Genomic DNA, 14,163 nt, shown 5'->3' with positions numbered 1-14,163 from the left:
GTCCCCAAGGGGCAACAAACACGGACTGGGTGCTAAGCTATAGAGGCCATTAGTCAAATTACTCGAAATCTCCACATCTGGCGCTGAAAGGCATGAGCAGATGAACTGTTTGATCTAGGAGATCTATACTCCCAGTGTGTTACAGTATGTGGTTCTACATCGTTCCTCATCGTGGTGGGAATGAAATATTAAACGTCAGCGTCAGAGAATAAACAGTCTCAATGTTCTGCCGAAACACCGGCTCACAATAGCGGTGAATATTTTATGAATGGATCACTGAAAACGATTGATGGCAGCAGGTATTTGCGAAAAAGCGGAGCAGTCCTGCCCTGAAATATCTATATATGTTAAGAAATTTACAAAATAATTACAAACACGGATTCTTCTCCTACATGTTTCTGCTTTATCTTCGGGGAAAAGTGCAGTCATGACGTCACTGTGCGTACAAATGATGTGACGCGGCATTGCCATGACGTCACATTGGCGGCTTAAATTGACAGTGGTAACAATACAAACAAATATAATTTTTTAATTTGAAGTTTACACGATATACGGCTTTTCCATTGGACGAGAGAGCACATGACCGCGAAATTGCCGTTCATTAGTGTATGAACGACACAATTTGACGTTCATACGTTTTTCACGAGACCGCGTTCTTGAAATGACGTAAACACTGACGGACTACTTCCACATTCCTGGGGAAACCCCTGAGAATTCCCTAGCACGAAAACACACATAAGCGTTGTTTCTGATCATTTAGAACCTTTATTCTTGGTCTCAGAGTTTCAGTATACATTGAGAAATGTCAGAGAGCGTGTCTGCATGATTGTTCACGAATATCCTCGCTGCGGCCTATCCTAATGAACAAACGATGAAATGCACATCTAAACTATCGTAGTGTCGACTCGATCCGTGCTTAGGCTGACACTGACCGTCTCCAGCAATCTATGAATTTACCTTAGTGTCTGTTTGACGCATCTTTATTCACCTTTTAATGATCGGCCAGTTGATCAATGATGACTAACACATGTAACCGCCACACGTCCATTAACAACTTCGGAAATCTCTCCCGTCACGTTTATCGTGTCGGCCATTTTGACGTCTTGTACTTGATGTAAATGTATTACGACGCGCTGTCATTGTGACTGACTTACTGAGGTAGTTCTTTACAGACCTTTCTCATCTAATGAGGATATGATTTGAACACATGTGCTGCTTAAGATGTTTCTGAAGAGCAAGTTGTGCATCCACACGCCCATGTCACCTCTCTTTTTGAGGAACTATTTTACTCCGCGATATAGCTGGTTGTTGTATGATTGTCAGTGTAAACATGAAGTCACACGTACTAAATAAAATTGTGTTTAGATCTGGGCCTACATCCTTTGAGGAAAGAAATTGTGATAAAAAAATCATAAGAATTGACTTTCACTTTGTGTGAATTCATTGGAGTATGAACCTTCATAGAGTGAGGGCTAAACTGTATAAACGTCGGAGCTTGCGACTCTATGAAGGTTCATACTCCAATGAACTCACACAAAGTGCAGGTCAATTCTTAAAATAACTCCTTTACATTACCTATTTATCATCCAAAACTGGCTCCCACAGGAGATATCGCTTGGATGAGATATAGAGATTACTACACGAGTATCTGTCAGATACCATTGATCTTACAACGAGTTGTTTCAAAACGTATCTAACGAGCGAAAGCGAGTTAGATACGCTTTGTAACAACGAGTTGTAAGATCCATGGTATCTGACAGACACGAGTGCAGTAATCTGTTTCTTACACACCCTAAAATCGCACCTTTTTAGCATCGAACCGATGAATTTTGTCTCATGATTGCAGTAGCGCATTAATACATAATACCACTGTCATAAGTGACGTCATCCTATGTGCTGCTTACTACTCATAAATAATGTGACCCTACACAAAAAGGTTTCCGTCCTATCTGTGGATTATCAAGGCGATGATGAAAATGTATACTAGACAAAAACCAAGAACACGCTGGGTGCCAAGTTGAAAGTTTACACCTCAAAGAAATGACCAAATATGAACAACAATGTTTACTTCCATATGACATCACTACCGGTGACCGACTTTTACAAAATGGCGTGTTCACTGAGAACAGTACGCGGGATTTCCAGAGGAGATTTTCGTTGATTGACGAATCGTATACACATAAATGTGTCACGTAAGTAATCAGAAACATTCTGACAATCTGCGTACTGTTATTTGTTTACCATGTTTTCCAATGTAACAAAGAGAATTGGTCAGAAATGCAGATAACTACCGTCATCGTTGTGCGTGATTTAGCGTCAGTCATGTCGTCACACAGGACGGAAATTTTACGGCTTCTGTTGAATTTACCACATCATTGTAATGTATATATGTGTAATTCCATAATTAGTGCAACGATACTCTTCCCATGAATATTCTCAAACGCGTGATCGAGACAGTGTATGCAACAATTAGACGAAAGTACCTCTTTAATGCTACACAGTGTAAAATCTGAATATTTGCTTTGTTTACATTTCAGCAAGTACAATTTTCCGAGCACAGTTTTCGTTTCCATACCTAATTTATTTCGCATGATTTCATCCAGATAATTTGCATTGGTGACAAAGACCATTTATCCATTGTTTCGAAAATGTATGAGGAATTCAGGGATGCATGTATAGCAGCTGAGTTTGAAATATACCTGATCGAGTACAGGCGTCTCATAACAGGCATTTTGTAAACACAATCCAATATGGCGGAACGCTTCGGCGTTCGTGTATGCATATTTTCCAAAACATTCTAGACGATTCTAGGCTTATCAGCGACGTTTCAGAATTATCATTAGTGATTTGATACCCGTGATCGCTAATATGCTATTTTTCTACTTTAATTATTCGAGTAAATATCCGATATTTAGATTTCTAAACACACAGTAAATATTTATAAGTAATATATTGAATTGCCTAAAATGACAGTAAATGATAAACAGAAGGGGGAATTCAAAACTGTGAAGTGTTTGCGTGATGTATTTTGAATTTTATTCGATTTCGAAGTGAGGGTTACAGGGGATGGACATATGTGTCGCTGGGGCATCCAGGGGGTTTACACTCTGAAAACACGATAATGTTGACAAAACAACAGATAATGTAACTGATAATAATAACAAACAAACTCGCAGACGAGGAAGAGTTTGTTTATTTTTATTATTAATTACATGGTCCTGTTTTTCAATACAGACGTAGGTGAACATTTGACTGAAGCACGAGCAACTTATGAATGACTTACACTCAGGAAAGTAGTCCGTCATCATCTGACCCTAGGTCATCACCATGGAGTAGCCAATCACGGGCTTGGAATTCGATCTCACACATATGTTTGATACCAGTTATCTCAAATGGGTTTCTCACCCACAGGTGTGTAAGAACATCACAATGCTTTGCAGACCATTGTGACATCACTGGTTACCATGACGTCACAATCAAATGACATCACGAATGGCTCTGCTACTGAAGCAGTTTGCAGTACTTTTTACACTGAAGATACAGCTAATTACTGTCTACAAATTGAAAAAGTTGAAAGAATGATGTTGGATGATAAATAAAATCTCACCCTTTTGTCTTTTGATATCAAATATATCAACACTCGTTGATAAAAGTGACAAAAATCCTCGGCAAGCCTCGGAATTTTTCCACTTTTATCAACCCGTGTTGATATAATTAGTATCAAAAGACCCTCGGGTGAGATTCTCTATTTAACAATGAACACATCTTTTTAATGAAAAAGTGTTCTTTAGCTTTACGTTGCATGGCATCAGCAGTATTCCTTTTAAAGAAAGGGAATATCGTAAATTGTTAATCCTTTCCTGCTGCGCATTTGTCGATGTGAGGGATGCTTGAGCGTTTGAGGGGATGCACCTTGTATTGGGGTTCTTTATCTGTTGTTACATTGTGACGTCGTAATAGTTTTCTGTAACTGTAATCACTTCTCCCTGAAGATAAAGCTGAAACATGTAGGACAACAATCCGTGTTGCTTATTATTTTGTGAATTTAATAACATATGAGCTACTGTACATCAGTGCATCTCACCACGATGGATGGATGGATGGATGGATGGATGGGTAGGTAGGTAGGTAGGTAGGTAGGTAGGTAGATGGATGGATGGATGGATGGATGGATAGATAGATGGATGGTAGGTAGCTAGATAGATAGATAGATAGATAGATGGATGGATGGATGGATGGATGGATAGATAGATGGATGGATAGGGATAAATGGGTGGATGATGGATGGATAGACAGATAGATGGATGAATGGATAGGGATAAATGGATAGATAGATAGACAGATAGATAGAAAGATAGATGGATGGATAGGGATAAATGGATGGATGGATGAATAGAAGCACTGTCGAATCTGGAACATATCTGAAAAAACAGTTATGTGGACATGTTGATGAAAGCCTCATTGAATAGATGTCTTCAATCTGGATTTGAAAGTACATAGTTCTGCCGTTCAGCTGACACCAAGTGGGAGTTTGATGAAGCTTGAAATAACCCATTGCCAAATGTCTTAGTACGTGAAGGTACAGACCTCGCCTTGAGTCGACTGATGACCTGAGGGGAGGGACATGATGGCAGGTACTTCACTACGAGATCAGCAAGACATGTTTGAGCTTCGTTGTAGAATGCCTTGAACAATAAAACTAGTATGTTATAGTTGATTCTTTGACGGACTGAAATATCCCGTGGTAACATATTCCCGATTAACGGATCACGTGTAGTGAGTGAGTGAGTGAGTTGGGTTCAACGCCGCTTTTAACAGTATTCCAGTTGTCAGCTTAATGTGGGAGGAACGCCCGGAGTGATGCAGGTCTCAGACGTTTACCACTTCGGTGAAGCCCACGAGCACGGGTATGGTGCTGACAAACCTAGAAGCATAATCGGGGCGAACCGGGATTCGAACCCACAATCATAGGTTTCTGGCGTGCCCAAGGGACGCAACCCTGCACAGCGAATCGCGGCGCCTTAGACGACTGGGCCACCCGTGCCCCCTGATCACGTGTACGGAAAAAAACGACATCGTCCGAGACGTCAGATGCCCGGGATAACATCTTCTTCGTCAGCCAAGGTTTGATATGTGTGCAATCCTCCACATTTGGGATGGCAGATGTGATTGTTGTGTGAATGAATACATGAGCAGTCGTTAGTAGAATCACAGATTTCAGGAGTGTGTTAAGTGAACGAGTGTTGTTTAAGCTGCAATATTCTTCCTGTCACACCAGCTAACATGAAACGTGGCACACCGGTGGTTCTGGGCTTGGTCACCCATGAAGATCGGGCTTGAATAGGTCTTCAGCAACCCCTGTTTGCTGTATAAGGCGACAAACGGGATCGGGTGGTCAGGTTCGCTGACTTCGTTGCCTCAGCGTATCCGTATTGCGAGGATCGATGCTCATGATGTCAATCACTGGAACATCTGATCCAAGATTGATTATATACAGACCGCCGTCGTACAGCTGGAATATTGCTGAGTGTGGCGTTAAAAAACAAACAAACACATCTTAGTCTAGTCGACGACCCACGTCGTGGGAGTATAACGCCACGGAATCAGGTCCTCCCGCACAAATAATCCACATTTTAGTCTGCTCTTACATGAAAACCTTTCCACGGAAATCACACCAGGATATTCAACACAAAAGGGGACTAGGTCAATATAACAAACAGGTGAAAGGCAGAGTTAACGCGTTAAAAAAACTACCATTTGTACACATTGTATATGTTCACACATGACACAGCTGATCTTGTCAATGCAAAGTTACAAACCAAATATGTCAGACAAGTTCAAGTCAGATTGTCAGTCATGTCAATATCGTTTCCAAAACCTGAACCGAAAAATATCAACCGACTGTTGTTCTATACTTCTTCAAATACATGCCAGCGAACAGTGTTGCTCACAAATGTGTTTTTTTATTCAGACGAAAAAGAAACATATGCGGTTTGTTTTTACATGCATTATTTGAAGGGAGTGTCTGCAACAGCGGGTTACAATAGCTTCAAATTCTTGACCCTTCCTTTTCCCATGATAGTCATATACAATACAGTTTTTAACGCGGACCGGACCGTTCTTAATGATGTCATGGGGATTAACACATTTGCGGATAAACTAATCAGAATCGATGAGTAAATTCCTCTGCAAATAAGGCGATACCTTTTCGGGGGTTACCGAGTCGGGTCAAAAAGAGAGCAGGTCGGTTGACCGGACAATTTATCAGTTTAGTATCTTTTCTAATTTCAGTTAAACGTTTTGGGGGAGTTTCCTCTCGCGATATGTCTTATTTCGCTGTTTTTTTAATTCTTTAACAGCTCTTTGACAGCGACCGTAAATAAGGGGTTTGTTTGCATTTCATATTTTTTTGGTCGGCGGAATATAACACTGGTATTCATTTGTTTATTTTTCTCACATTTCATTTTTTTTGGAGTCGACGGATTCGTAAACTATTTTTTTTAAAGGGCTGGTCTAAATTCCATGTAGACCCACCTAACGGTAGAAGTTCCGAAAGAAGAGTGTCCAGATTAACAGCGTCCGGGATTTCGAGGTGAAAATGTACCGGAAATGAGAAATGATCCCCCGTAAACCATTCGGTCAATATTGGGTTGGATTTAACCTAATTTCGGGCAAGTATTAGACTCTCAGTCAATACTGATGACATAGATCTTCATCTCTACTCGAATATAGCTTCAATGACACTGTTGTTTGAATTTGTACACGTCAGTCGGGCGAGGCGTACATCTTCAGATAACATGACCCAGTTATTGAGGTCAGTGCAGGGGGTCATTCACGAAAGGCTATTATTTAGACCGATAAGACTGAGAGGTGTCAGATTTAACGATGTCTGTTCCCAAGTCGGTTGCTTTGCCCGGGGGTGACCAGATTCCGGCCGTGGGGTGCGGGACGTGGACCGTGTGGGAGGTAAGAGGGGTGGGGAAGTGTGAGTGTGGGGCAGGACTTGTACGCCGCTTTTAGAGCGTATCACAAGACTAGACAATATTTACGACATACACGTGGTTTTAAAAGAGGAATCTGGTCTGGTTGACGATACAAAGGGGAGGGGGTGGATTGTATAGAACTGTTCGAGCCAACGACACTTCTGACCATAAAGTGACAAGACTAGATATAACTGATTTGTAAAGTGGCATTTATTTAAAGTCGAGTAAGATCAGAAATGAATGATGTATGTCTGTTTCACACTCGTCCCCGTGAAATAATGAAGTAATCCTATCTCTCGACTTATCTCGTTGTCACAATGATATGTGCAAGCTCAGCAGCGACCGGCTATTGCAATTACGGAAGCCTAATGGTACCACTTTTGTTGCATAATTATATTTTTTTACATCTAAATTTCTCATTATGCCAATTATCTAATTATTTTTTCGAAATTTCGAGTGTTTTCTGGTTACCTGATTATTTTCTCGATATTTCTATAATTTTCTAGAAATTTCGCGTTTTTCTCGTCACTTCAAGTTTTTCTGGTTACTTCGATTATTTTCTCGTTACTTCAAGTTTATTTCAACCGACAAATAATGAAAATTCGAAAAACATCAACAAATAAATGAAATTTATAAAAATACAAGTATGCTACCGAAGTGGCACCATTAGGTTTTCATACGCAATAAATCACTGTACCAGCCAACGGGAATCTGTACATCATGGCAAAACTGATGCAGAGGAGTAATTGTGATGTGGAGCATTTGTCAAAGAATGTAGCATGAATATGTGCCTTTTTATTTTACTAACATCTCCCTTAGTATTTCAGAATAAAAGGTTCAAATTTTTACATCTTAGGCATTACATGACTATTTTAGAAACATATTTGAATGTTTGATAAGTGCACCTTTTGAATGTCTGTTTCTCCAAAATGTGCATTTTTCTTATCGGAGGTCTACAAGGCTAGGTGTGGGTGAAAAAATGTCAGACCAGCGGGCCACGACACCTAAGGTATTAAACTCTTCACGGCAAGTAGGGATGTACGGAGATGCCCTGAGTGAGTGAGTGAGTATGGTTTTACGCCGCTTTTAGCAATATTCCAGCAATATCACGGCGGGGGACACCACAAATGGGCTTCACACATTGTACCCATGTCGGGAATCGAACTCGGCTCTTCGGCGTGACGAGCGAACGCTTTAACCACTAGGCTACCCGACCGCCCCGACGTGTACTGAGTTTAAGGAAGAGGAGGAAGATGATTTGACAGTTAATGATTCACGCTACAGTCAGCAATATTCCAGCTCTGTCAAGGACATCTAAATATCACCGGGTCAAGGACAGGAAGACAATTGGTTTATGGCACGACCAGCCTTTCATCATTTGCGTCCGATAACAAACGTAAATATATATTTAAAAATATAATCAGCAACATCGCATGGCCAGAGCACTTGATCTTCATTCTAACCCGATCCTACGACAAACATGGAGTATCAATAATCAATAAGAATGCATGTAGCTAGGTAATGTTTAGGGGGCACGGGTGGCCCAGTCGTCTAAGGCGCCGTGATTCGCTGTGCAGAGTTGCGTCCCCTGGACACGCCAGAAACCTATGATTGTGGGTTCGAATCCCGGTTCACCCCGATTATGTTTCTAGGTTTGTCAGCACCATACCCGTGCTCGTGGGTTTCACCGAAGTGGTAAACGTCTGAGACCTGCATCACTTCGGGCTTTCCTCCCACATTAACCTGACACGCCGTGATATAACTGGAATACTGTTAAAAGCCGCGTTAAAACCAACTCACTCACTCACTAACTCACTCACTCACTCACTCACAACATACAGTCTTAAGTACAAACGACAAAACTCTTTCCATTATCATAAGACATATCTACTGAAATCAGAATGCATTGTACGATGTCATAAATATGTGTTTATGAATCACAATCAAATAGTGATGATATAGTGTGTTCGTCGCGAAAAGGTGAGCGTATCCTGCTCCACCGGCACCCGTCACAAATAAGGAAATGGATTGAAACGAAACTAACAATTCAACGAAACTGACAGTTCGTTAACCCTCGTTTCTTTCTTTGATTATCAAAGCATTCTGTGTTTTCCTAGACACGATGACCCAAGAAATCACGATTAACTACAATCGTGGCCACTCGTCACATTCCGGGTCAATCCGTATTCTCGTGGAGGTTCGCGGACACGCGGATGACTAACGAGAAAAAGTAGGTCGAGTAGCCACGTGGTCGGGGCTTCAGGTGCGTGATCCTTCTCGGGGCCTCTTGGCCATTGATATGTAAAATTATCTGCCGTGCACCTATACAGATACCAGTCCTTCAAACCACCGCACCACCTTGCCTTCCGCGGTGACTCCTAGAAGAATAGATCACCATTATCTTAGGAAAGCGTTTGGTTTGGCTCAGCGCTCTGGATCACGAGACACAACCTATTTATTATATTACGTACGGTAAAATACCATTTGTAATGATATAATTGTTATAAAATGATGTAGAACAATACACAATGCAACTTTCATTTGAATAATTGTCGTCTAAAAATATGTTTCTTGTGGTAGAAGAATACATTTGATGCGCTTAGGATTATTTTCAGATAACAATTTAATGAATAGATCTTTAGACTCTTTAGAATTGTAACAAGAGGTGAGGTGAGGTGAAATTGGGTTTAACGTCGCGTCCAAGATTATTGCACTTATATAGCGACGTGCATGCACGTGTATGTGTGTGTGTGGCTGTTTGTACTAGTCCGGACTGATGCCGATTTATAGTGCTAGCTCACTGAGATACCATGCCGCAGTTTAACATGAATACCCCACTCAGACACAGTATACTGACTCCGAGCCGACCAGTCCTTGTTTTAGCCCCTTAATGCCGAGCGCCAGACAGGGTAACAACAAGTACAATCTTTTAACGTCGTTTTGTATGACGCGGCCCGGGATCGAACCCTGGACCTATCGCTCTCCGGGCGGACGCTCTACCACAAGACCACGGAGGCGGTCTGTAACAAGACAATTGATGTTGTATTTTAGGGCATAATAAAGGAAATGAACTTCTGTTCTCACTCTGGTACAAAAATAACACATTCTGTGCTCTAAAGGGGGGGGGGGGGGGGGGGGGGGGTCTATTGTGCCGACCTGTCTCCACATGAGGGAGAGGCTTCCACGACGTAGTCTGGAGAGACATTTTCTGAGATTCCTGGATATAACGGTTTGCAAGTAAAGTTCCGTGGCAATATCATTTTTGAAAATGATGATAGTTGCGTAGCTTATTCCCATGCTGTGGATTCGATCATCGTTCCAGAGTTGTTCAAACCACGTATTTCATCTATTGTTTTTATTTATAAGAGACATCGCATACTTAGTTGAGCCTGGCATGAATATCAAGCCCTAAGTATCCAAATGCTTGCTTATTTTAATGGCAGTGTTAAAAAATGATTTTTCTTCTTTTGATACATTCTAAACCTCTGTGTGGCAGTATATCATCTTCGTTTTCGTTGACTTTGAAGAACCTTCTGAATGTTTCAAGTCTGTTTTGTGAGGCACGAGGACAAACCCATTTCACCTTGGACCGCTAGTGTCTGGTCTTGTACGTGACACGCCTATGATGAAGCGTCCGGCTCTGTTTTGTATGTTATTAATTTCTCTGTGGCTGTAAGGTCCCCATATCGGTGCCCTGTACAGCAGTATCACAGATGATTCATACAGTTTTGTGAAAACGTCGTGAGCCATGTCACCGGAGACAGAGCGCGCCCAGCACTCTTGGCGTTCTCCTTTATAGTATACTGCATGTTGAGATGCTCCTCGAACAAGACCGCCTCCGTGGTCTAGTGGTAGAGCGTCCGCCCGGGGAGCGGAAGGTCCGGTGTTCGGTCCCGGGCCGCGTCATACCAAAAGACGTTAAAAGATGGTACTTGTTGTTATCCTGCCTTGCGCTCGGCATTAAGGGGCTAAATCAAGGAGTGGTCGGCTCGGAGTCAGTATACTGTGTTTGAGTGGGGTATTCATGTTAAACTGCGGCATGGTATCTCAGTGTGCTAGCACTATAAATCGGCATCAGTCCGGACTAGTACAAACAGCCACACACGTGCATGCACGTCGCTATATAAGTGCAATAATTTTGGACGAGACGTTAAACCCAATTTCACCTCACCTCACACCTCGAACAACAAACCCAGGTACTTATAGGCACACGAAAATGGATATGTAAAGGGTTCTACAGACTTATTTCTAAAATGCACAATCTTGGTTTTCCTCTTAACGTTGAGACGCCACTTGGAGCACCAGCTTGTCACCACACCCAGCATACGCTGTAACTTGTCGTCTGTTGGGGCTAGAAGGACAACATCGTCGATGCAAAGTCGTACAGAAACGTGTACGATGTCCATCATGACGCAATACCTCGGGTCATTGATATCAATCGCTAGATTATGTATAATAGGGCAAATAACGAGGGTGACGACAAACAGCCCTGCGTCACACCTTTAGCTACGTCAAAGAAAGGGGCCATCAAAGGGGACACGCACAGCACATTTTATAATGTTATTCAATGACTGTATCGTTTTAACATCGACCACTTTCCTCTGTTTAAACCAGTGGCATGATCTATCCACATTGTCGAAAACCTTTTTAAAGTCTATGAAACATGCATACGTTTGTTGTTTTGCATCTAATCTGTTTTTAACAAGTGAATATTAGGTGAACAAGTAGTCAAAACAACTTTTCTTCAGGAATCCATTCTGCTCTTCCCAAAAAAATCTTCTAATTCAAGCCATGTTGAGAGACGTTGATTTAAAACATCACAATACAGGGTACAGACAGTAAGCTTATGACGCTATATGTGGACGGGATTCGGATATTGGTGTCCGTCTTAACGATAGGGAGTATGACGCTACTTTTCCATTTTTCAGGGCTGATGCCTCCTTCTAAACAAACAGAATAACGGTTATACAAAATATCAAAGCAGTATTCGTTTATCAAAACTTCTTCCGGAACACTGTATGGCCCAGCTGCCTTCAAGACTTGTCACTCACTGCTGCCTTCACAACCTCATCTCTAGTTATAGTCTGATTCAGAATCGCATCTTCATCTTCTAAAGAGCGCGCTGCTTCTCCCTTATCCAACCATGACATGACATGAGGGGCGGTCGGGTAGCGTTGTGGTAAAAGCGTTCGCTCGTCACGTCGAAGACCCGGGTTCGATTCCCGACATGGGTACAATGTGTGAAGCCCATTTCTGTTGTCCTCCGCCGTGATATTGCTGGAATATTGCTAAAAGCGGCGTAAAACCATACTCACTCACTCACTTGTAAATGACAGTTGTCCAAATCCTGGTTTTTCTCCGAGTAGACTGAAGTAGACTTTAAAGCCCGGTTTGCAATTTCAAGCAGTGACGGTTTATCTGAGCACAAAGTGCTTCCTTTGTTATCACTTTCATGGGTAACCCGGAATTTCTTTCACTTCCAATACTGATTTTGCCGATAACTTTCCAGAAATCCTTATCTGTACCTAATTGTCCAATAAGTTTAGTTGTTTCTTTAGTTAATACTGTCTTTTCAGTTTTCTATTAAGGCGATCAAAGTTCTTCCGTTGCGCACTATATATTTGTTTCAGCTGATGTTTAACGTAAGGCTTAGTACATGTTAGCCAGTCACGTTCACTCTCAGATGGGGCACGGGGCCCAGTCGTCTAAGGCGCCGCGATTCGCTGATCAGAGTTGCGTCCCTTGGGCACGCCAGAAACCTATAATTGTGGGTTCGAATCCCGGTTCGCCCCGATTATGTTTCTAGGTTTGTCAGCACCCTACCCGTGCTCGTGGGTTTCACCGAAGTGGTAAAGGTCTGAGACCTGCATCACTTCGGGCTTTCCTCCCACATTAAGCTGGCACGCCGTGATATAACTGGAATACTGTTAAAAGCGGCGTCAAACCCAACTCACTCACTCACTCACTCACTCACTCACTCTCTCACTCACTTTCAGATACTCTTTCCCTTGTCACCGTAGATCGTCACATCAACATGGTTGACGAAAATTTTTTCTTATTATCTTTAACGACTTTATCAACTGTAGTTTGTCGTCCATTCATGTGTGTGTCTCAAACACCTGATAAGCTCCATTACCGTTATCTTCGTCCAAGTTATCTACAGTTCTAAGACTTTATCGTCAGATAGAAACGTCACAGGGATGTTGCTGACATTATGAGGCTCAGGTCAAAATAAAATGTCCCTGTCCACAGTAACTTCAATAGTGGTCGAAGAATAGAAACCGGAAAGGTTAGTGTGTAGGTCCTGACTCGATATACACAGACCGCCGTCATATAACTGCATGCTACTGTAGCACGACTAACGTAATGATGACTGCATGCTACAGTAACACGGCTGACGTATTGATGACTGCATGCTACTGTAACACGGCTGATGTAATGATGCCTGCATGCTACTGTAACAAGGCTGACGTATGGATGACTGCATGCTACTGTAACACGGCTGACGTATGGATGACTGCATGCTACTGTAACACGGCTGACGTATGGATGACTGCATGCTTCTGTAACACGGCTGACGTATTGATGACTGCATGCTACTGTAACACGGCTGACGTATTGATGACTGTCTGCTACTGTAACACAGCTGACGTATTGATGACTGCATGCTACTGTAACACGGCTGACGTATTGATGACTATCTGCTAATGTAACACGGCTAACGTGTTGATGACTGTCTGCTGCTGTAACACGGCTGACGTATTGATGACTGCATGTTACTGTAACAAGGCTGACGTATTGATGACTGCATGCTACTGTAACACGGCTGACGTATTCATGACTATCTGCTAATGTAACACGGCTGACGTATTGATGACTGTCTGCTACTGTAACACGGCTGACGTAATGATGACTGCATGCTACTGTAACACGGCTGACGCATTGATGACTGCATGCTTCTGTAACAGGGCTGACGTATTGATGACTGCATGCTACTGTAACACGGCTGACGTATTAATGACTATCTGCTAATGTAAGACGGCTAACGTGTTGATGACTGTCTGCTGCTGTAACACGGCTGACGTATTGATGACTGCGTGTTACTGTAACACGGCTGACGTATTCATGACTGCATGCTACTGTAACACGGCTGACGTATTGATGACTATCTGCTAATGTA

The 14,163-nt window shown here is 42.2% G+C and overlaps 1 protein-coding gene across 1 annotated transcript in view; it reads left to right on the top strand.

Annotated features, from left to right (window-relative positions):
- The first annotated feature begins 6,831 nt into the window (after nt 1-6,831).
- LOC124146848 (1,5-anhydro-D-fructose reductase-like) overlaps nt 6,832-14,163 on the top strand; it is a 22,692-nt gene continuing 15,360 nt past the window's right edge. Inside the window, exon 1 of the mRNA XM_046517331.2 lies at nt 6,832-6,966. Coding sequence (XP_046373287.2) covers nt 6,886-6,966 — 81 coding nt within the window. The 5' untranslated portion in view covers nt 6,832-6,885. The remainder of the gene's footprint in view (nt 6,967-14,163) is intronic.

The sequence above is a fragment of the Haliotis rufescens genome, unplaced genomic scaffold, assembly GCF_023055435.1.
Source record: "Haliotis rufescens isolate VD_foot unplaced genomic scaffold, xgHalRufe1.0.p SCAF_6, whole genome shotgun sequence".
NCBI classification, from domain to species: Eukaryota; Metazoa; Mollusca; class Gastropoda; order Lepetellida; family Haliotidae; genus Haliotis; species Haliotis rufescens.
The sequence above is the reverse complement of the archived record's forward strand: the minus strand, read 5'-3'. Positions and strand labels throughout refer to the sequence as shown.